The sequence below is a fragment of the Hetaerina americana genome, unplaced genomic scaffold, assembly GCF_022747635.1.
Source record: "Hetaerina americana unplaced genomic scaffold, ioHetAmer1.1.p SCAF_113, whole genome shotgun sequence".
NCBI classification, from domain to species: domain Eukaryota; kingdom Metazoa; phylum Arthropoda; class Insecta; order Odonata; family Calopterygidae; genus Hetaerina; species Hetaerina americana.
Window position 1 is genome coordinate 408,162 of NW_027286215.1, and position 21,624 is coordinate 429,785.

General features: G+C 39.5%; 1 protein-coding gene across 1 annotated transcript in view; it reads left to right on the plus strand.

Moving 5' to 3' along the window:
- Positions 1–21,624, plus strand: part of fry (Protein furry) — a 120,504-nt gene that overhangs the window by 39,265 nt on the left and 59,615 nt on the right. Inside the window, exons 18-27 of the mRNA XM_071582478.1 lie at positions 222–392; positions 4,917–5,151; positions 5,994–6,185; positions 8,712–9,011; positions 11,270–11,419; positions 15,252–15,352; positions 15,599–15,667; positions 17,613–18,067; positions 18,713–18,867; positions 21,007–21,275. Coding sequence (XP_071438579.1) covers positions 222–392; positions 4,917–5,151; positions 5,994–6,185; positions 8,712–9,011; positions 11,270–11,419; positions 15,252–15,352; positions 15,599–15,667; positions 17,613–18,067; positions 18,713–18,867; positions 21,007–21,275 — 2,097 coding nt within the window. The remainder of the gene's footprint in view (positions 1–221; positions 393–4,916; positions 5,152–5,993; positions 6,186–8,711; positions 9,012–11,269; positions 11,420–15,251; positions 15,353–15,598; positions 15,668–17,612; positions 18,068–18,712; positions 18,868–21,006; positions 21,276–21,624) is intronic.

Genomic DNA, 21,624 nt, shown 5'->3' on the forward strand with positions numbered 1-21,624 from the left:
AGTTTTGGTTGGTTATGTAAATGGGAGATTATGATGAATTGATCGACTGCTAGCCATATTTGTGAGATGGTTCTGAAAGAAAGGCACAGACATGAAAACAGTCACTCATGCAATGCACTAATTTTGGTGGACACATTTGTGACATATACATCTGCAACAGTGGTGACTGTTGAAATTTATTTCTAATTACATCTCTTTTGCTAATAAACATTTGTCCTCAGGCTGCAGCTTAGATGAGGAGGCTGTAATTGATGCCATTGATCGCTGTTGTCCAAAGTTGGTGGAATCAATTCTGAGTCTGCTTCCTCCTGCTGAGAAGACGGCTGCGCTCTCAGCCCCTTGCGTTGATCTTCAGTGGTTAACAGAACGAAGTTCCAGCGTTTGGACAGCTGGTAAGCTCCATCAGTATTTGATGGGTTCTTGGAACTTCAGATATATCCGTTTATTTGTTGAATGGGTTTCATCGTCCAGATTTAGTGGTTTTTCATGACGTCTCTTTTAATAATCATCCAGTGTTTTATGCTTGAGGTGTGCTTTCTCATTGATAAGGTCTCCTATGACAATAAAATCGAAGAATCAGCTGGGAATATGCCAACAAGCCAGAAGGTATATAAAAGAAAGGAAGTGATGGATGTGTACTTGTGGAAGAAATGTCTGTGTGCTATCCCATACATTCAATTAGGATATCAGTCCATAATCCATTGGTTATTTGTCCTTGATGCTTGTCTCTACAGTAATATTTTTCTGAGTTTAAATTGAGTTATATTTATTTTTAATTATTATTATTTTTCAGAAGCAAGTTTGGTGAATCGGTTGTAATATTGCAGGGCAGATTTGGATACCTTAAATAATCAGTTAGGATCAGCCTTTCTTCCACTGAAACACACACTTCATAAATTTATTACTTAGCTCCAAGTTGAAACCTTTTTAATGATTTCACTATTATACACCTGACTTACAAGTGCTGGAAATTAATCAAAACCTCAAATGGTACGAAGAAAAATTGAGTTTGAAATTTGTTTTTTCTCAATTTTTTATTGACTCACATTTTTCAGAAAATGTCCCTTAGAGTTGGCCTACATCTGTCAGATGTCCGTGTGTAAGATTTTATAAATAGAGTTGATATGCCGTAAAATCTGCATGTGATGTTCTAAGTGAGGTTAATTGATAAACTTCTGTGCAGTGAAAGTTCTTTCATCTAGGTATCCTGTGAATTTTGGATAGCTGATAAGTTGCAATTTCTAGCTATGAAAGCATTTTTACATCATGACAAGGAACATTGATCTTTACACCGCTGCATTAAATTTTGTGTATAACATTTGCAGTACCCATTCAAATTCTTCCATTTATGTTTTGGTTTAGATGTTAAAACTCCTCAATTGCATTGTTTATCATTTACGTTCTTATTTCATACATTAATTTATTTGCTGCATATTTTGACATGCTCTTTTAGTTGCTACCAGTTGCCACCAATTTCGAACAAAAACATAACATTTCATTAGCCAATATGTTTATACTTAATAAACAAGAAAATACAGAAAAGTTAAGTGCATTCCTCATACTGATATATTGTTTCATATTACCTAACAGGCTATTTACTAAAGAAAAAAACTGTGATACATTGATAATCTCCTACACTGTTGCCACTTTTACTTCAAACAAATAATTAATGGAATATGTCAAATGCAATGAAATAAAGTTAAAGATGTAGACTAATGATAAGTTGATACGAGTTATACTTGGTACCAAGTGTGATAGTACCACAATGTATGTAATAATAATATTACTTAGCACCATTTGATATCCACTATCATGCGTGCAATTGGAATATTTAGAAAAATGTTGTCCCTTTGCAAGCAAATAAAATTTATGAACTTTACAATGACAGGGTGGTTTTTCATCTATAAAAGCTGTAAAACGTATAAATATTTTGGAAAATTATGAAAATGTCCTGCGATTTTGTGTTATTAGGTAGACAATATGTTTTTGTTTACTTATTAATTAAGTAGCTGTGATTGCAGCTTTATTGCAGATGTCGCTTCCCTCCTGTTTACCCCATTTAATATGTGTGAAGGCAACTCTGGCAATGTTTGTGGACTTACTCAAAGATATCTTATTTTCTATTTTTTCCATCACATAAATGTTTTTCATTGTATAGAATCTTTTCTATATGTATACAGGTGAATGTTACACCTTTTTTCGAAGAAATTGGTTCTCAGTAAAATCTAGACTTATGTTTAATGAAAGATAGCACTTTAATTGTTGTGTTTCGTGAGTTATTTTACATTATAAATTACTATCTAGTGTGTCTGTAGACCATCTAGTCTTAATCTCACCTCAATATATATGTTTTATTATTATAATGATTGTTATAAATTACAGATAAACAACCTGGATGAATTTTAATTTTGGTTGGGAAAACTTGGAAGGCCATGTCATTTAGATTCATGTTGCTTCCTTGAATAAAAATGTTAATGAAATTCTTAGTTTTAAAAATGTATAAACAGAAATGCCGTAATCATGTTCAATTTACTTATTCGGTAGATGTACGGCCTATATACTTGTGCTATCTTATTGAATGTTAAATGTAATGCTATTACACTCTTGACAAGATCCAATAAATATGATTATGAAGCAATAAACAGGCATGAACTAAAGACCCAAGACTCCTTGGTGGTCCTGGTGGAATAACCCACCAGGAACATTGGCCATGCTGGGGGAATGGGTTGGCGTTGGTAGCTTACCTGCTGACTTCCCACCCAGAGGCCCGGGTTCGAATCTCGGAGGCGGCAGATATTTGTCAGTGGTATCGCGATCCTTACTTGAGATGCTTTGTGAAGAGCATCTTGAGTGAGCACGCTGTCCAATGGGTGGGACGTTAAGCTGTGGACCCTATGGCACTTTTCGTGAAGAGTAGGCTAATGCCCATCCACCCTTCCTCCTTTCCCCTCCATCTGCTATTGACCTCAGCTGTCGGTTGCCTCCCCTCAAAACTGCAACTATTACCAAGGCTCTGTGAACTGCATGGGCTTAGCATTATTTATTAAACCATCATCTTTTGCATATTACACTGTTTCACCATCCAAAACTAAACTTTAATATTGACCATCAAACATGCATTTTTACTCTGTCAATGAATTTTTTGATGCTGGCACAAGTGACTTGGTATTAAAGTAAAACATCTATAGCAACATGTATAGGTATTCTGTTTTTACTATGTTTGACAATATCTATTGTGGCATGTAACTATCTGATAAATAATGATTTTGGTTATGATTCTGATACAGGGTTCGTCCAGAAAATAAGTGTACTGAGCTCAGGAAAAAAATTTATTACACTTTTACATATCTTAAGCTAATATTCCTCAAAATAGGACCCTTGTGAGTCGATACACTTGTTCCAGCGGCGTTCCCATTCCTGGAACGCTCCCGCGAAGGCATCATCGGGAACCTCTCGAAGACACGTCGTCATGGCCTCTTTGACGGCGTCCAAAGTCCCGTATCGCGTTCCTTTCAAACTCCTCTTTATCTTCGGGAACAGAAAGAAGTCCGGTGGTGCCAAGTCCGGGCTGTAGGGCGGGTGCGGCAGCGTTGCCACGCCGTGCTTGGCCAAGAAGTCCGACACGACAAGCACGGTGTGAGACGGCGCATTGTCGTGATGCAGCCGCCAGATGTTTCTGATCGCTGGCCGGACGCGGGCGACTCGTTTTCGAAGCCTGTCGAGCACTTGGACGTAAAATGCAGCATTTACAGTTTGTCGTTCAGGCACAAATTCGTAGTGGACGACTCCCCTTTTGTCAAAAAAGACAATGAGCATCGCCTTGATCCGAGATTTGCTCATGCGAGCTTTCTTTTGACGGGGTGATGATGCGGTGTGCCACTCCGCACTTTGTCTCTTCGACTCCGGGTCGTACTCAAAGATCCACGTCTCGTCACCCGAAACAACGTTCTCTAAAAAATGTGGATCATTTTTGCAGTGATCCGCAAGTTGTGTCGCGATTTCCAAACGATTGAGTCTTTGATCATCACCGAGCACTTTCGGCACCAACTTTGCACAAATTTTTCGCATCTGTAATTGGTGCCTAATAATCTCGTGCACTATTGTTTTTGGCACATTACACTGCTCTGCTATCATCCGAACACTAAGACGACGATCAGAGTTCAGTACATCGCGAACTTTTCGCACATTTTCGTCGGTGAGTGTCGTTGATGGGCGTCCAGGCCGTGGTTCGTCGTCGACCTCTTCTCTGCCCTCCACGAACATCTTGTGCCACCGAAAGATCATGTTTCTGGACATGGCTGAATCCCCGTAAGCCTGGTTAATCATACCGACAGTTTCGGTAGACGATTTCCCAAGCTTTACCGCAAATTTGATGAAATAACGCTGCTCCAAAAACTTCGGCATCGCGTTCCGTGACGTGGGTCGAGCGTGGAGGTCCGCGTTAACAGAGCTCCTCACTACATCACAGCTCAGAGCCGACTGCCTTTTTCAGCGTCGCTTGCCAACATACCCCCCTCCAATCGCAGCCCGTCAGAGCGGTGCTGGGCGCGCCTGGAGCGGCGCACCCAGCCCAGGAGTCAGTACACTTATTTTCCGGACGATCCCTGTATGATAAAAGGGTGCATTTAAGTGATTAATATTTATTGAGCTCGTCATTGTATTAAAAGTTGTATCCAAACAATATATTTTTGACCAACGTTTGTAAATTAAATAATAATTATAAAAAATGTACGTTTTTAACTTCCATTTTCATATATTTTGTTTTAATAAATTGACAATAGATCGTTTGATAAAAAACATAGGAGAAAAGGCAAGTGATCTCAAATTATGAGGATTTAAAGTACTAATTATAATTAGGTGAATGCAAACTGTTGGTTTTTATGAGTTACAAAGAGAATCTCTCCAATTGGTTGCAGGGATCCAAGAGGAGGGGCAACCGAAAGTAGCAGGCAGTGGGACGACAGGCAGCCAAATGGATGTGAACAGCGATCCTTGGTTTGCTTGCCTCATGGGATTCCTGGTATCGCGGGGGGTCGGTGTTTCGCCAACTGGTGTTGGAGGGCTCATTTGGCAGTGTCCATCAGCTGTCAACTATTCCTGGCCAGTCGCATTTTCCCGTCTTCATTCATTGTTCACCGTGATAGATCCATCGTGAGTAGATAAAACCTTTAAGGAGCAAGATATACCCTCTTAAATTTCTCTGGCTTAATCTGATGAAAGCTAAGTTATTAATACTCTTCTCTGAATGAGAGAATAATTTTGGGTGGATTTATTGATAAAAGGTGTGTTGTTTGAGATAATGATGTTTGTCACAGCATTTTTGTGCTTGATTTTAGATCTCCAAGTTTATGAAAATGAATATTCATTATTGAGAAGTAAGAATAAAGATTCTTGGAGGTGCTTAGTATAACTCCTGGTTTAAGATTGTTATTCTGTGCATAATTTTGGTTTAATATGGAGTGTTTAAAGGAAATGTATGTGTCTACGTTGTACCGAAATTTGGTAATAAAGTTTGATACCAAATGATTGGTTAATAAGATGAAAATCTATTTAGTCCACATTTTTACTTTTGATCATTTAAATAATCAAGGGTGTACAATTAGTACAGATACAGGTTTAAATTTGTGGAAGCTTTCCATTTTGTAAAAAAGAATTGAAAAAACACCTGTAATTTCCACTTGAACTGTATTATTACTACCAATGAATTATTTTCAACTGAATGTGCGATTGCTGGTGATAATATATTTTCAGTGAAATTACAAGTGATTGGTCTCTTCATTTTCCAGCGAGTACATGCAGGCTCACTTGCCAATTTGAGCGTGTCACTTTCAAATCTTTCCCTGTTCGTCGATGAGCTATAATCCACTGGGTTTTTCTTGGTTGAATTAATTCTTTGATATTACCAGGACTGCCTTGGAAACCTGAATTATTTTGTATTAACATGTTTGAGTGTCACAAGTTTAGATTGTTTCTTTCAATCCTTGTGGTTCCAGCCCCGTGAGTGACAACCGGGCATCGCTCCTGAGGAGCTCTGCGGCTGTGAAGAAGCCGGCATCGGAACGAGATGTGCACATGATTGCGTGGCGTTACCTTGCCGCTTTTGCCTTCCGAGTCGTGCCCCCACAGCCAAGTGCTGCCGCCACGGCTGCAGCCATGCGCTCAGCCTCTCCAGACCTCAGCCTGAGGCAAGTCAAGCCATTTCATGCTCGGAAATCCTCACAGTCCACATTAAGAATTCACAATTCAGATGGGCACCCTTGAGTGATCGCCATTCATAGATACGTAGGCGAGATTGAGGCAATGGAGTCTCGTTTACCTCTCATCACACATTTACAATATTAAACTTACGGATAAATTCAACAGATTATTCATAAATGGCAATAAAATTAATGCATACACATGCTTTATGTACACATGTTGTACATGCACATACTAATGCATGCAAGCAGTACTTGTAAAACAATATTCCTAGTTATATTTACAAATGCCGACACAAAGAATGGTGCTCCTGCCAAAGGAAAAGGAGGGAGTGAAAGTTGGTTCGGAAGAAAAAAGCACACTTGAATGATGGGAGAGATTGCAGTGCACCAGTCCTGATGGATGAAAGCTCATTTCACTGACAACATGCTTTAAATGCAAATGACCGGTTGTATGCAGTTGTTCTGTGATTAATGATAATGGGTTTTTGATGACCCCTGGTATTTACTCTATGAATTCTGTCAAGGCTATGGAAGGCATTGGTAAAACGCCAAGTGGTTTCATAATTAAGTATTTGATGAAAGGACAGCATGTGGAGTTTCCTGCAAGATTCCAGAAATAGCTAGTTTAGTTTGTTAAAATCTTCTGTCATGTGATCAGAAATTTTCAAATTGTAAATGAAGCATACCCATGAGTTAAATGCCTTTTTAGTTTTACCGACAGCTTGTTTGAAAGGTCTTGATACACTCTGTCACCATAATCAAAGTGAGGAATAATGAGAGAAGAAACTATCTGATTTTTTCATGTGGTGGGCATAACATACTGATATTTCCCAAGGGAGTGGACGGACTGATTGACAGTTCTGAAAGTCAATCTATAAGGAGACCTGAATCTGTGGCAACATTCTTGAATGGAATGAATGTGCCTTAAAGATACAAGTTGAGTGGTTGAAATACAGCATTAGATTTTAGCAGTTTAAGATATCCAATCACTATAGCTTGCGTTTTATGTAAATTTAGGCTAACTAAGTTTTGCGTGCTCCATCTTGTTATGTTATTGAGGTGAGCATTAATTTTTTGTATAGCTAGAGGAATTGATTGTGGTATTTAGATATATCTGGAGGTCTAGTGCATACAGTTGATATTTGGTCTATTGAAGAGATTAAGAAATGCCATTATTGTAAAACGAGGATAGTAGTGGCCCCAGGATTAAGCCATATGGAACACCGCGTGATATTTTGAGAATTAATGTGATACAACATTATGGATTGAATGTAATAAGTTATTTCTAAATACAATGGAAATTGGAATAATTTGAAGGGGATTGGAATAATCCAAAAAACATGAACCAGAAAACAAAGATTATATTGAATTATATTGGTAATTTTAATTAGAAATTCCTAAGTTGTAACTTATTATAATTTTCATAAATGATATGTTTTTACCTGTTAATGCCAACTTGCAAGCATATAATCTGTAAATTTATGTACAGTAAAACCTAAAGTTCATCATCGGGAAGGAACCACCAACATTTGTGAAATGGAGGTTACTTTCGTGTTGGGGTAGGTAAAAAAATTGTTCTAATTCAATGCAACAATTTCAGAGTGTAAAAATCATTCGCCTTGACTGGGATTCGAACCCAGATCCCTCAATATCCGGTCGAGTGCTTTAGCCACTTAAGCTACCGAGGCGTCCTCTTAAACTCCGAAATTTCTGATCTGGGTTCGAATCCCAGTCAAGGCGAATGATTTTTACACTCTGAAATTGTTGCATTGAAATGCACATTAGCGGATGGCTCCGTTAAAAGTTACTGTTGCGGCATCTCCCGCAGTTTCTTTGGAATTTGTTCTAATTGCTTATTTTCTATTTACTAATGTTACTAACTTAGTGCCAATAGTCATCAGTTTTTGCATTTTCCATGCTTCATGACATTTGGGTCAAACTCATTTAAATTCCTCATAATTTAAACTCATGTGCGTTATGAGTAGTCTCCCTCAGGTGTTCTTACGATGTATAAATTACGTAGATAACTTCTAGTGGAAAAAAGTATTCATTTCATTGCACGAATATTTTCCTGCAAGACTGAGATTACAAGTTCTAGAAGTTCAGATTTCCATCAGTAGTGTCTGCCATATTAAAATTCTTCGTTAAAACCATTCAAATTACTGCTCTCTCCTGTCATTTTGAGGCGTCTGTATACGAAACACACATGCATATGCACAAAGTCAAAAAAGTTAAAAAAACAAAGATTGATGTACTTGAGGAACTGTTTTAGAATATGAGTTTTGTTTTTAATCCAGCACATTGTGATGCAAATTGGGGGAAAACTGAAAATGCATGGGTTCCAAAAATGCATTAGAGTAATAGAATATGTGACCTGATAAAATTGTCGTACATTTTGGGAAAACTTTAATTCCGATGATGTAAATATGGGGATTGACCGTGTGTAGTCATTGGCATTTGTGAGGGCAGTGCATGATGGGATGCAAGGTTAATTCTCCCTCTGCCCACCAGTTCATCCCCTGACAGCTTGACCTCAGATCGAGGGGATAGCAAGTCACCAGCCGTGGCATCGTCCAGTGTGGACCGAAGTAGCAGCGTGGCAGCAGCCACCATTAATGTGGTCACGGGATTTGGGTTTGGTGTTGCTACTTCCTCCTCAGCACCTGGGCTCACGCCTTCATCCATAATGGGTGCCACATCGCCACCCTCCTCTCTCTACAAGCTAGTGATACCATTGCTTCGCTATGAGGCCACTGACGTTCGAGATGCTGCCGTGAATGCCATTGGAAGAGTCAACCCCGAAGCTTTGAAGTTAGTGAACTGGTTTTTACGCTCTTAATTTAACATTTTTGGTGAAAGAAGATGAACCACTGGGGTATCATTTCACAGTTCATAATAATTGGATGAAATAATGTCGGTAATTTCTATGATTTCAGTTCCAAGATTATTGAGAAGTTCAATTTCGTGTTCTTTTCTTGCTACGTTGGCTAAATTGTCCTTTTCTTTTGAATTCCACAAGCAGCTATTTTTCATGGAAAGTATACAAATGAATATGTAATAGGACTTATTTTTTGATGGCCCTATTGCTTTTTCAAAAAGTCATGGCTGGAAATTCTTTTAAACTCTCATCCCAGATTGTTTTTAAGTCCACAAATAATTCATATATCTAAACATGTAATTTTCTAAATAACTACTTTATTTTAAAAAATGAAATGAGTTTTAAAACTTTGTGTAATTGGAAATATCTACATAATGTATGTAATTCTATCAAGTAAAAATTTTGCTCTTAGTTAGTTCGTAGCGGAGACATTTTTTCATGAAGTGCTGTGTAATGTAGATCAATACTTAAACGCAGTGAAAACTGTCCATGGTGGAATCACACAGTGCTGGAATGACTTCCCTCTATGGACAGGTTTCTGTAATATGCAGGTTTAATGGACAATATATTCTTTAGAAAAAGCAATTGTTTGAGCTTTTTAATGACATATTAATAATACACAACAATATCACAGACAATATTGTCCCGAGATATTCCAGGGAATAAATTAATATTTTGCTACTTATAAGATTAAAAATAGAATATTAGATAATAAGTAAAATGTTTTCATGTGCTTTCTACATATTCACTGTGGGTTTAATTGTACATACATGTTTCTGGCCTTCAAGAGTTTATTATTCAACAAATCAAATTATTTATTGTATTTCATTCAAAATAAACACCAATTATAGGCGTATAACTTGTCCCTCTCCCCCAAATGCTTTTTCATAGGATAATTTGACAAAAGTTAACAGCCCTGCATGGTTGTGGTACCCTTGTGTTTTTTTACGCCTGAATTTCATGTGCCCCTCTTTTTTGTTTCACTGGTTTCTTTCAATGAGGTCTATGATGTCCAATTTATTCTGCAAACTCAATGCGCTTCTTTAAGACATTTTACTACGCCACTTGAAGCATTCAATGAGGACACCAAGAAACAGAAACAATATGCCAAACTTAAGAGTGACAGGTGTGAATTTATTTGATTCAATTTAGTGGAAAATGTGAGAGTAAGGGTAAGGGCTTGTGTGCGTGTCTTATTCCATTTGGCCAATCAGAAAGGGCTTGATGGGAGAGGAATATTGTGGGGAAGAAAACAAGGATCTTGGAAATGATTGAGTCGTGAGTAAGATGAGTCATAATAATTGAGGCAATAGCAGTGGGGAGGGAGCCCCTGTCCGAGGGCCTTGCTCTCTCTGGGTGCTTTCCTGGGTATCCTGTCGGGCCGCAATCGAGCAGAAAATAGTGGGAGAGTGAGGAGGAGGAGGGAGGAAGTATTTTTGTGAATGTGAGGGGGGAAGGGGGTCGTCCCGCCTTTCACTGACAGGTGGCGGCATTCCCTTCCATTCAACTCCCATCACACACTCCTCCCCTTGAAGGCATGCCTGGAAATGCCATTCCAGGAAGACTACACGTGACACTCTGTATTAGTACTTGTGAAGTGAATGAAGTTTAAAATTCCATATTACACCGGTGACAAAGTCATTTTGTTGATCAAACAAAGTTCCGTTGCGGTATTCGGCAGGTTCTGTGAAATACAAGCTCAAAAACATGGAAATTCCAATGCTGCAGATCCAGGCCTAGTAACCTTTCTCTAATAGACAAATTTCCACCATGTACAGGGTCTGTTATAAATTGTTTTTAATGATTTATATTTTATTGACACCCCAGTGCTTATCAATGGTCCGAATAGTCTAGTTAATGATCAAAAAGTAAGTTTTCAATATTACCTAGTTTAAATGTTTTGGTGCCTGCAGTGACACCAGTTCAAGGATTTTTACTTGTAACCACAAACTCTACTCTTCTGAGTGTTTTTCCATATTTCTATCGAATTAGAATGTCTGTGACCTAATTTTGCTGCTTTTATTGATATTTAAGCTCCAGATGCAATGTGATGACAAATTGGTAATAATATTTTTGAAAAAATGATGATTAGGTTAAGTTCTATTGAAATTTCAGATAACTGAACCTGCCAAATAGTGTTACATTTTTCAAAAGTCAATAATTTTTAAAATTGAGAGTTTGTTTTCCCCAGGGATGTCATGGAAGAGTTAGTGCCCTGCATAAGGGAGGTTGTGGATCGAAAACAAGAGAACATGCGCAGGAGAAGGCGGAGGGATGCTCTGCGGTTGCAACTTGTTCGTGTCCTTGAACTGATTGCTGAAAACGCAACCTTTGGCCTCAGGTAATTAATTGCTTTGCATGACAAGGGTATGTTGATGTTTCACGTGTGGACAATTCCTTTTATACCTTGTCGAAAATCTATTGCATATAGCTATCCTGGAATCTGTGGCATTCCGTAGGAGGGTTATGAAAATATCAATTATTCAAGTCTTTAGAAAATACTAATCTGGATAATTGTTAGTGTTATATTTATTGGTATTTAATTTAAATAGTGTGAATAGGCTGAATTTAATTAGATTTAAAACCATAGTCATTATGTAAGTGTGTAGGTGCTTCCAGAAATGAAAAGTTTCCTTATGAGAATATTTGTTGGTGCAGCTCTCAATAAAAAATAATTAAAATTTGGCTGCTTCTTTTAAAAATATAGCCTTTTATAGTTGCATTATTTCACTTAAAATGTAGCAGTTGAACCAAAAGGTTCATGTCTTATTCTTTATTGAAAGCAGATTGCGTGCAGATTATCTGCTGATTTGCAAGTGAAAATATGCTTTTATGGATTAGTTTTTTACATGTTATGTAGATTTTACATACTTAATTTGGAATATGAGGAAAGACTCCTGGAAGCTGTAGACAAAAGCCAGTAACTCTGTGTACTCTTTCATTTGTCTTGAGTGCTACGTACGAGGGAGAGGTGAAAAGTTCTCGGCCTGACACAGAAATGGCATTTTAATTTTAAAAACAATTTATGATTCCTGCCCAGGTGCACGTGTCATTGGTTCGTAAGACAAGTTTCAACTTGTTCTCTTGAGTAGTTTGTGTACAAGTATTTATGCAGTAGACGTCATTCGTGTTTTTTGTTACAATGGGAAAACTTGAATATTATGTGGTGATAAAAATCTTCTTTTGGGTGGATTAACCCCACGTAAGGAAATTCATCCAAAGTTGACAAAATCGTACGGAAACTCTGCTCCTTCAGTTTCAACCATTAAAAAGTGGGCAGCTGAATTTAAACATGGCGGTACATCTACGAAGATGGCCCACACAAAGGAAAGCCAAATACCGCGACTAACCGGAAACCATGGAAAAGGTGCTCAATATCGTGTTGGACGATGGGCAAGCGAAGGTGAGTGAGACGATGGCCAAGGCTGTGGGGGGGATATATATATGAAGAAAGGGTGCGAGACATCTTGCGCAAAGAATTAGGGATGCGAGAGCTCAGCGCAAGGTGGGTGCCACATTTGCTAAATGCCGAACAAAAGCAAACGTGCAAATGATTTTTGCGAAAATGTTCGGACTGATTGAAGAGGGAACCGACTGATTTTGTGCAGCAGTTATTCACGATGGATGAGACCACATGGGTCCACCACTACACGCCAGAAACGAAACAGCAGCAGTCGAAGGAGCAGTGGGTGGAGGCCGGTGGTTCAGCACCAAAGAAAGCAAAGGCGATGGCATCTGCCGGAAAGGTCATGGCCAGTGTGTTTTGGGATGCGGAAGAGATCCTGTTAATTGATCACCTTGAAAAAGGCAGAAGAATAACAGGCAAATATTATTCCAGCCTTCTCGACCAGCTGGATGCCTAAATTTGCAAGAGGAGGATTCGAAGAAGAAAAAAATGATCTTTCACCAGAACAATGCACCTGCTCACAGAGGTGCGTTGGTGATTGGAAAACAACGGGGGTTTGGGGTGCGATTTGCTCGCTCATCCACCCTGTTCTCCTGATTTAGCACCCTCAGACTCCTGTCTGTTCCCAAACTTAGAGAAATTTATTTCTGCGAAGCTCTCCATGTCCAGTGAAAGAGTTGAGAGGGCCGTGGATGGATATTTTCTCAGCCTTCCAGACTCTCACTTCCGGGAAGGAATACTGATGTTGGAGAAACACTGGACCAAATGTGTCCAAGTTGAGGGAGATTATGTAGAAAAGTTAAATGATTTTTTGACAGAAAATTGCAGTCTTTCACTGTCAGCCTGGGAACTTTTCACTTTACCCTCAAATATGACCTACCGCAGGGCATGTGGAGTTCTTTATAGAGTTGAAATTTGACCCACATGTAGGTTGCAAGGTGAAACTGGATAACTTAGCAGTTGGAAAATGTTTTAATATTTTAGGTTCATTAGTTCCCATTTTTCCAGATTAGCTACCCGATGGAACTAAATGTTAAAAGTGATTGAGATTTTAGGCTCTGACTTCGTAGAAAGTTACCTGCGACAAGTATAAATATTTGGAACCCTCTTCTGATTATTATTGGCGAATGCTGTTGAGCAGTTAGGTGCGTGCCCAGAGCCACACAACTAACGAAAATGAAAAACTCCTCGGGCCATAAACAATTAGTGTGGAAATAATTCAACTAGACCAACTTACTACATTCCCGTAATCTTCACAAAGTAGTTAGCAAGGCCATCGAACCAAACGCCAGGGGCCAACCCTCTGAGGAAAACGCCAATTCACACATGCATACACACATGGCATGAAGGTGGATCATATTCGAATATTTCCAGAAAATTAAAGGTTTTTATGGTCTTCAGTTCATTTTCAATGAGCAATCTTGCTAACTTATTAATAAAAACATCCCTCATGAAAAAAGAAGTTATGTATTTACATTTATTCTATTCATTATTAAGTTTTAATTAATTTATGGTTGATGTATTTGGCAGTTGCAACCACCATAAGATGCCATGTTAAAATATGGCTTTAGTGACTCCTTTTGTAATATTGAAATAGGTTATGGAAATATGATAATGGTGTTTATGTACTACTCAACGAATTAAATGCCTAGATATTTTATTGCAAATTGGCATCACGTCTTGAAGTTTTATGTACTTGGCATAAGGACAAATTGTTCCTAACAATTTCAAGATTCATAAGATCTTATGCCTAAAAATATGGAGTAGTATCATAGATGCTTTCATGAAATTTGTACTTTTGTTAATAATCACCTTATCAGCAGGTTCCAAGGTTTCTTAAAACCTCCAAATGGTGTTCTTCCACTGCAAAAATTAGATCATGGAGAAAGAGTGATTGATTTTTTCAAACTTTTCTGTCTATTTTTCGTGGAGAATCAACAGGCACCTTAATGTTCTCGTGGTACAGCATTTGGAAGGGCATCTGCAGACCTGTAGTTGATCAGAGACTTATCTCCACCCTCATCAATACATCAGCTAGGGCATATACACCCAGTGGGTTTTGAGATTTTATAAGAATAAGTTTTATTTAGAAATATTCAGTTATTTCACATATATTTAATCAGACACGAACTAGGTTTCGACTTACAAAGTCATCACCACCTGATGGGAAAGTATCAAGAAAGGGTTGTATGGAAGTATATTGGAGGCATTTGAAATGTGGGTGTGGAGAAGAATGGAGAAGGTGAAATGGACCGAAAGGAAAACAAATGAGGAAGTACTTGGTATGGTGGGCGAAGAGAGGGGTTTGTTGGGAGAAATCCTATGGAGGCAGGAAAAATGGATGAAGGGGTATTGATCGGTAGTGGGATGTTGAAGACTGTGATTGAGGGGAGAATATTAGGCAAACGAGGAAAGGGAATGAACAGGATTGGGATGTTGGACGGGATGAAGGGAGGAAGGAAGTACTCAGACATGAAGAAGGACCTTATGTAGAGTAGGATGTTATGTTTTGCTGGGGGTCACAAATTGTTGAAATAGTAATTTTGTCCATCCAAAAACCTACTAACCGTTAGATTACCTTATAATAATATAGGAATGAATGTTATTGTGCTTACGACTCACTTAATTTTTAGGGATGGTTTTGTGGAAAATAGAGGTACTTTGCGAATGGTCGATGTATTTGGTGGAGACGTGGAACAGGTGGTATTTGTCGCCGTTGTGACTTTTCTCACGTGCTTGTGTCATTTGTTCTTCCTGATTGGTGCAGTCCGTGCGTCCTGGATCGGGACACCCACTCACTCCACCCGACGTTTGTGGAGTACGTGGAGGGGGCGAGGCTGTTCCTGGAGGCGGAGGAGGTGAAGGAGGGGGGTGGGGGTGGCGGTGGAGGGGGAGGCAGTGGAGGAGGAGGGGGAGGCGGAGGGGGTGGAGGGATGATGGGGGGTGGTGGGGGAGGGACAGGGGGCACGGGTGGCGGAGGCACGAGTGGCGGGGGTGGTGGGAGCGGAGGTGGGACGAGTGGGTCATCGGTTGCCGGGATGGTGGGAGGGGCCGCGGCTGCCGTCTCGGCCACCTTCTCCACCTCTTCCTCCGCATCCCTCTCCTCCTACTCCTCGTCCTCTTCATCCCTCCTCAGGCTGCACTTCTGCAACTTTGTGAGGAAGATGATCAGAAGTTTTCCACGTAAGTATTATGAATGGATACTCCTTTGCACTGTGCATTATCAACTAGCTGTCTCTTCATTTTGAAATTCACATTGTTCAGGTATAAAGCATTAATTTCTCAATTTGAAATTGAGCCTGCTTAGAATTTTGCTAAATTATAAAAAAACTATTGTAGTATGTATTTGTCATTTTGGAAAAGTTGAATTTTTTATATATTATTCATTTGAAGTATAATGCTTTTTTAAACATAGATTCTTTGTTATTTCCCCAACACTATTTATATTATTATTATTATTATAAGGTAATCTACTGGTTAAGGTAGGCTTTTGGATGGACAGCTCCTAAATGAATATTTTCTGACCCCCAGCAAAAAATAACATCCTACTCTACATCAGGTCCTTCTTCATGTCTGAGTACTTCCTTCCTCACTTCATCCCGTCCAACATCCCTATCCTGTTCCTTCCCTTTCCTCATTTGCCTAACATTCTCCCTTCAATTACAGTCTTCAACATCCCATTACCGATCAATCCCCCTTCATCCATTTTTCCTGCCTCCATAGGATTTCTCCCAACAAACCCGTCTCTTCCCCCACCCTACCAAGTACTTCCTCATTTGTTTTCCTTTCGGTCCATTTCACCTTCTCCATTCTTCTCCGCACCCACATTCCAAATGCCTCCAATATACTTCCATACAACCCTTTCTTGGTACTTTCCCATTTTTCTTCGATAGTACTTAGCTCCTTACCATCCTCCATGATTTCCTCTACCGCCTGTTTGTATTCCTTCCTTTTCAAACCATTTAATGCTTCTACATTCCATTCTCTAACTCGCGGCCCCTGCCTTATCTCTTTGAAACGGACGCTACATTTCATTACAACTAAATTGTGGTCAGAGTCTGCATCCGCTCCCGGGAAGCTGTGCGAATTTATCACACTTTCTAAACCTGTGTCTAACCAGGATATAATCTAGCTGATACCTTTCTGAGTCACCTGGCATTTTCCATGTATACCTTCGAAATTTGTGGTGTCTAAACCAAGTGTTGGTGATGACTAACCCCTGTCTCCTGCAGAACTCCACTGCTTTCTCTCCACGGACATCCCTCGTGCCTAAACCGTAGTCCCCCACCTCATCACCATCTCTTCCTTTGCCTACCGTCGAATTCCAATCCCCCATTACTATCAAATGTTTCCCTGTGGGAACACACCCGATTATGACCTCTAACTGATCGTATATCCTATCGACCTCTTCCTCCGTATGGTTGCTTGGTCGCCAAGTTCGTCAAGTCTGCATTTTTCTCTACTAGTAATATTCTATCCATTACTTGTTCTGTGTTGACTACCACTATTTATATAGTCGATAACATTTCTTTAAAACGATAAACAAAACTGCTATCAAAATTCTTGTCAAAAAATGAAATTTATCATATTTCTCTGTCTAGTAATGATAATAAATAACTTGGTGGTGTGATAACTCAACGGGTAGATTTTAGCTTGCTGCTAAAAAGAGGTTCCTGGATTGATATTCCAATAAAAATTGAACGATGCCTTTGGAAAATCCCATCTTGAATCCATTGGGTGTGACTTTCTATGGGCTAGGAGAAATTTGTGGAAAACGGAATGGTTACGCAGGGGAAGGAGCCACGTGCCCTGAATCTCTGATTTGTGCATGCATCATGGCTTAGTTCAGGATGACCTCTGCCCTTATCAATCAAAACCAATGTTAAAGTTTATGGCTGTGATAATAAAACTATGATATCAGATGTGCAAACTATGATATATTGTTAATTAATTGAATTTTTGCATTTCAAATTATATCAATTTTAGGCATTGATGGAAATACTATATGCTGCATGTGTAAGATATTTCCCCAAGTCCTATGATTGTTTCAAAAATCATTATTGTTGATTGTTCATTGTTGAGTAAAATATTCACGAGAAGGCCTTTTTGAATTCTCCGGCTGGCGCAGTGGAGCGCCGTCACACTCTACTCAAGAGGGATTTGCGGCGCAACCTCTTCACCCTCTTCTCCGCCTGGAGCGGGCGATATGGGTGCGCCATGTCCGGCTCTGCCGCCGGCGGCTACTCTGCAGGAATGTCCATGTCCCTCTATGGCTATGGGTTCGGGCCGTCCTCCTCGAGTGCTGCTGGGTCCGAGGGCTCCTCCCACCTGCTCTCTTCTTCGACTGCTTCCTCGTCTGGGGTTGGGGCCAGTGGGTCCGGAGGTATCGGCTCGGGATCTCACGGTACCTCATCTTCTCATGGTTCGGCCTCCGAGAGTTGCACAGAGTTGCAGCTGTCGGCACTGCAAGCGATGAGCGCTCTGCTCTGCTGTGGCCCTTGCTTTGACCCCAAGGGGCTGGCGGAGGAGGGCGGGCACTTCTACCCTTGGCTGGACTTGCTCCTTCACTCTCGGGATGAAAAGGTGAGAAGGGGGGAGGAGAGGGGAGTCCTGGTGCAATCTTTGGATTGATCATGAGGAGGATCGAGGTAATCAGCCGTACGCTCTTAGATAAGTTCATTTGGATTGACTAAAATGACCTCTGATTTGATAAAATGAGGTTTGTACTTGGGGAGAAAATGATCGAAATGTTCGGAATGAAAATTTTGGGAAGAAGTCAATCCTAAGAGCTGGCGTGATTTAATCTGCTCCATTCTTAATGGAGTTACGTATTATTATTGATGAAATGATTCCGTGGTGTGAGAGTGATGAAAGCAAACGTTATTTGACTGGAAGAGATTCACTTGACCAACAATCTGCTCATGTGTGAGAGAGGGGACCTTCAACTTGCAGGGAATGTGAACGAAGTTGCTGATGTAGGGCTTGTCTGAAGTGGAGGAGTTGAAAAAAAGAACTGAAGGCGGGAGGTGTGATGGTGCGAAGTTGTCTTGATTGGTGATCTACCAGATTGCTCTCTCATGCATGTAATGGAAGAAACAGAGGAAAGGAAAATCACTATTAATACCTCAGTTTCCAGCATGAATATGATTTATTCTGAATAGGCTTTGTAATGATGTGAAAATGACAGATTTAATTGTTGAATAAATGATAAAATCTCTGTCATTCTAGGTGTATGGTGTTGGTTGTGAGACGGTGGTGTTGCTCTTGGAGTGCAATCCAGACATGGGGGCATTGCTGGACTGGGCCGTTGACAGGTGCTACACGGCTCCCCCGAGAGTGGCAGATGCATGCTTTCTTGCACTTGCAACCATATTCAGTCTCAGGTAAATGTGACGAGTGCACTTGCGAGAGCAACAATATGAACGAGATGTGCAATCAGACATCACAAATTCAATAGGGCATAAAAATTCATGATATCATTTATTTATGTTACTTTATTGACTTATTTCAGGAAGAATTTATTGTGTAAAAATTTTATTTGTTTCTATTATCTTTGTATTTATGACAGGCATAAAGTAAGCTGAATGAGGTGAAGTACAGTGAAACTTGAATCATGCAAATTTCAACTGTACCCCTAAAATTAAGGCAGAGTCATGGAGACTGTAAAAACCATGATATAGATGAATAAATGAATATCTTCAAAATGACAGTGCAATTACCATATTTGCCAGTTTATGGGATGTCCATTTGTGCCTCCCCTTTTTATACACATTTTTGTAGAAAAATTTCTAATAGTTTCCATTAATTTCCGTGATGATTGATTGTACTAATTTGTTATTTATGTCTACAAAAATGTGGCTCGGAAGCATTGTTGCTAGGTGTCTCTTCATCGTCAGTCTCCTAATGTAGAAATTCATCTCGAGAGCTCAATAAAAATCACTTGAAACCTCTTCTTCAGCAATTGAGTCTTCATATAACAAATCCTCCTGTATGTCTCCTGGTACATATATAATTCCATATTTCTGAAATAATTTTATAACTCTCTCACATTTCACATCATTCCATGAAATGTAGACCCATTCGAAAATTTGCAAAATGCGAAGCCTCTTTCTCCTTCCTGCAAGTGTCACTTCAGAATCTGTGGACTGTATCTGACTTCCATTTCCTCTTCATTAATCCTTAAAATTGTTTATCAATGCAAGCGTATAAAGGTTGTAGCTGGCTCATGAGGCCACCTGGAATTCCAGCCATTTGAGTTTTAAGTTGGTTGATTTTATTTTTCACAGCTTCTCTCCTGCGAAACTGATTCCATCGTAGCGAGGCAGGTTTTTCGACTGATGAGGAACACTGCTCATTGTCTATCCACGACTTCATTCCCCTTTCATCCGTGCAACCCTTGGAATAAAAGTGAACCAACGTGCTTGTGTCTTGCTTTTCCTTGGCTAGGATTTTAAGATCAAAAGAGGTGGCAATTTCGTTCCTTTACCCCAGAAATACAGCACGAATATGTCGTGTGTTTTTTTCTTGGCAGCAGAAGTTTTCGCAATTACGCCTGATGCCCCATTGCAATCTAATGTTTTCTTTGAAGGCACTTCGAACGTCGGTGGGGTCTTCTTCATGTTTCTTATTAGTGAAAGTTCAAAATGTTCTGTTTTTCTTGAATTAATTTCATAGATCATGCAACTTTAGATTTTTACAGAACAAAAAAATTATGAAATGATTCATTCAAAACCACTCTTTTGCAAAGAGACAATCCGATTGAATAATTAAAGATGTATGTTAATGTAAACCAAAAGTTTGGACAAAATTTCATTTCATAATTTTGATTGCTGCTGCATATTTAGCCATATTTTGAGGAGAGAAAAAAGTGCCGTCTATACACCAGCAAATACAGTGTATAAATTAGGTTTTTCATGTAACGTAGGCTGTTTCAAAGCCGAGGTACAGTAAGGCCCCGACTTGTCAATTCCTTGAAGTATCTTTACACTATTATCTAAATAATATTTTTGAATCAAGGCAGTCATCTGTGCCCTTTTTACTGCAGGCTATTGAAGGAGGGTGATAGTGGGGATGATAATGTGAGGCAAATGAAGAAGCGATAGGAAAAGAGGAGGCACGATGGACAGAATGAAGTGAAGAAGGAAGAATGCAGTGTTGAAGAAGGGTCTGTTGCAGTGTTGGGTGTCCGGTTGTGTTCTTTAAGGAGGGAAAAGAAATTATATTGTTGTGCAGTCCGTGTTCATCCAAAACCTAGCTTAAATAGTAGGCTACCTTATAATATTATATCAAGAGAACTTAGAACCAGAAATAACAGAAAATATCATTTTTTGATCCATGGTTCTGAAAACCTAATACAGTGGAGTCTCAATTTAATGTTCTCCCATTTAATATTATCCCAAATTTAAGATCATATTTCATGGGCAAACAAGAATTAACTTGAAAATGATGATTAGAAAGCTCTGGTAATATGATTTTCAAGTGCTGAACATTAGTCGTTCTAAACATATGTATCCTATCATTAGGGAATACCCGTGTGACCATTACACTGGAATCATCAATGTAACTCTCCTGAGCACGGGCTGCCCACGTGCCCCTGTCCACGAAACTGCTCTCCAGCTGCTTCAGCTGCTTGACCAGAGGTTCTTTGGTGACCTCACCCCACCAATCCCATCGGCCTCTTCCTGTGGGTCTGCAACTACATCATCTACCGCTGGGACCTCGACAATTACATTGTCCGACACTGCCCCGGCCCCAGGGCCTGGCACAAGCTTGACGATTCCTGGTGCTGAAGGTGAGTTCCCATTTAGGAATTTGAAATGCATGAGTGATGAATCGAAAGAGCTGTTCTCGTACTCATTGTATGTACTGTGCTCAATATATGACTTATTGTGTTAATGCATATTAAAAGTATAGACTTGATTTCCTTTTCGCACTGTAGGATTAATGGTCCCTAGAAAGAAGGAATAAAATTTCTCTACATGCTTTTTGAATTCCCATTACTGCTGGGGACCATAAAAATTGTACTCATGATTTGATTGGTTTTGTAAAATTCAGATAGAATTTCAGTTTGATAAATTGGCCTTGGGATTCATATGCATGTATCGTTTGTGAAGTTCTTTGTCCATTGGCAATATTTTCTC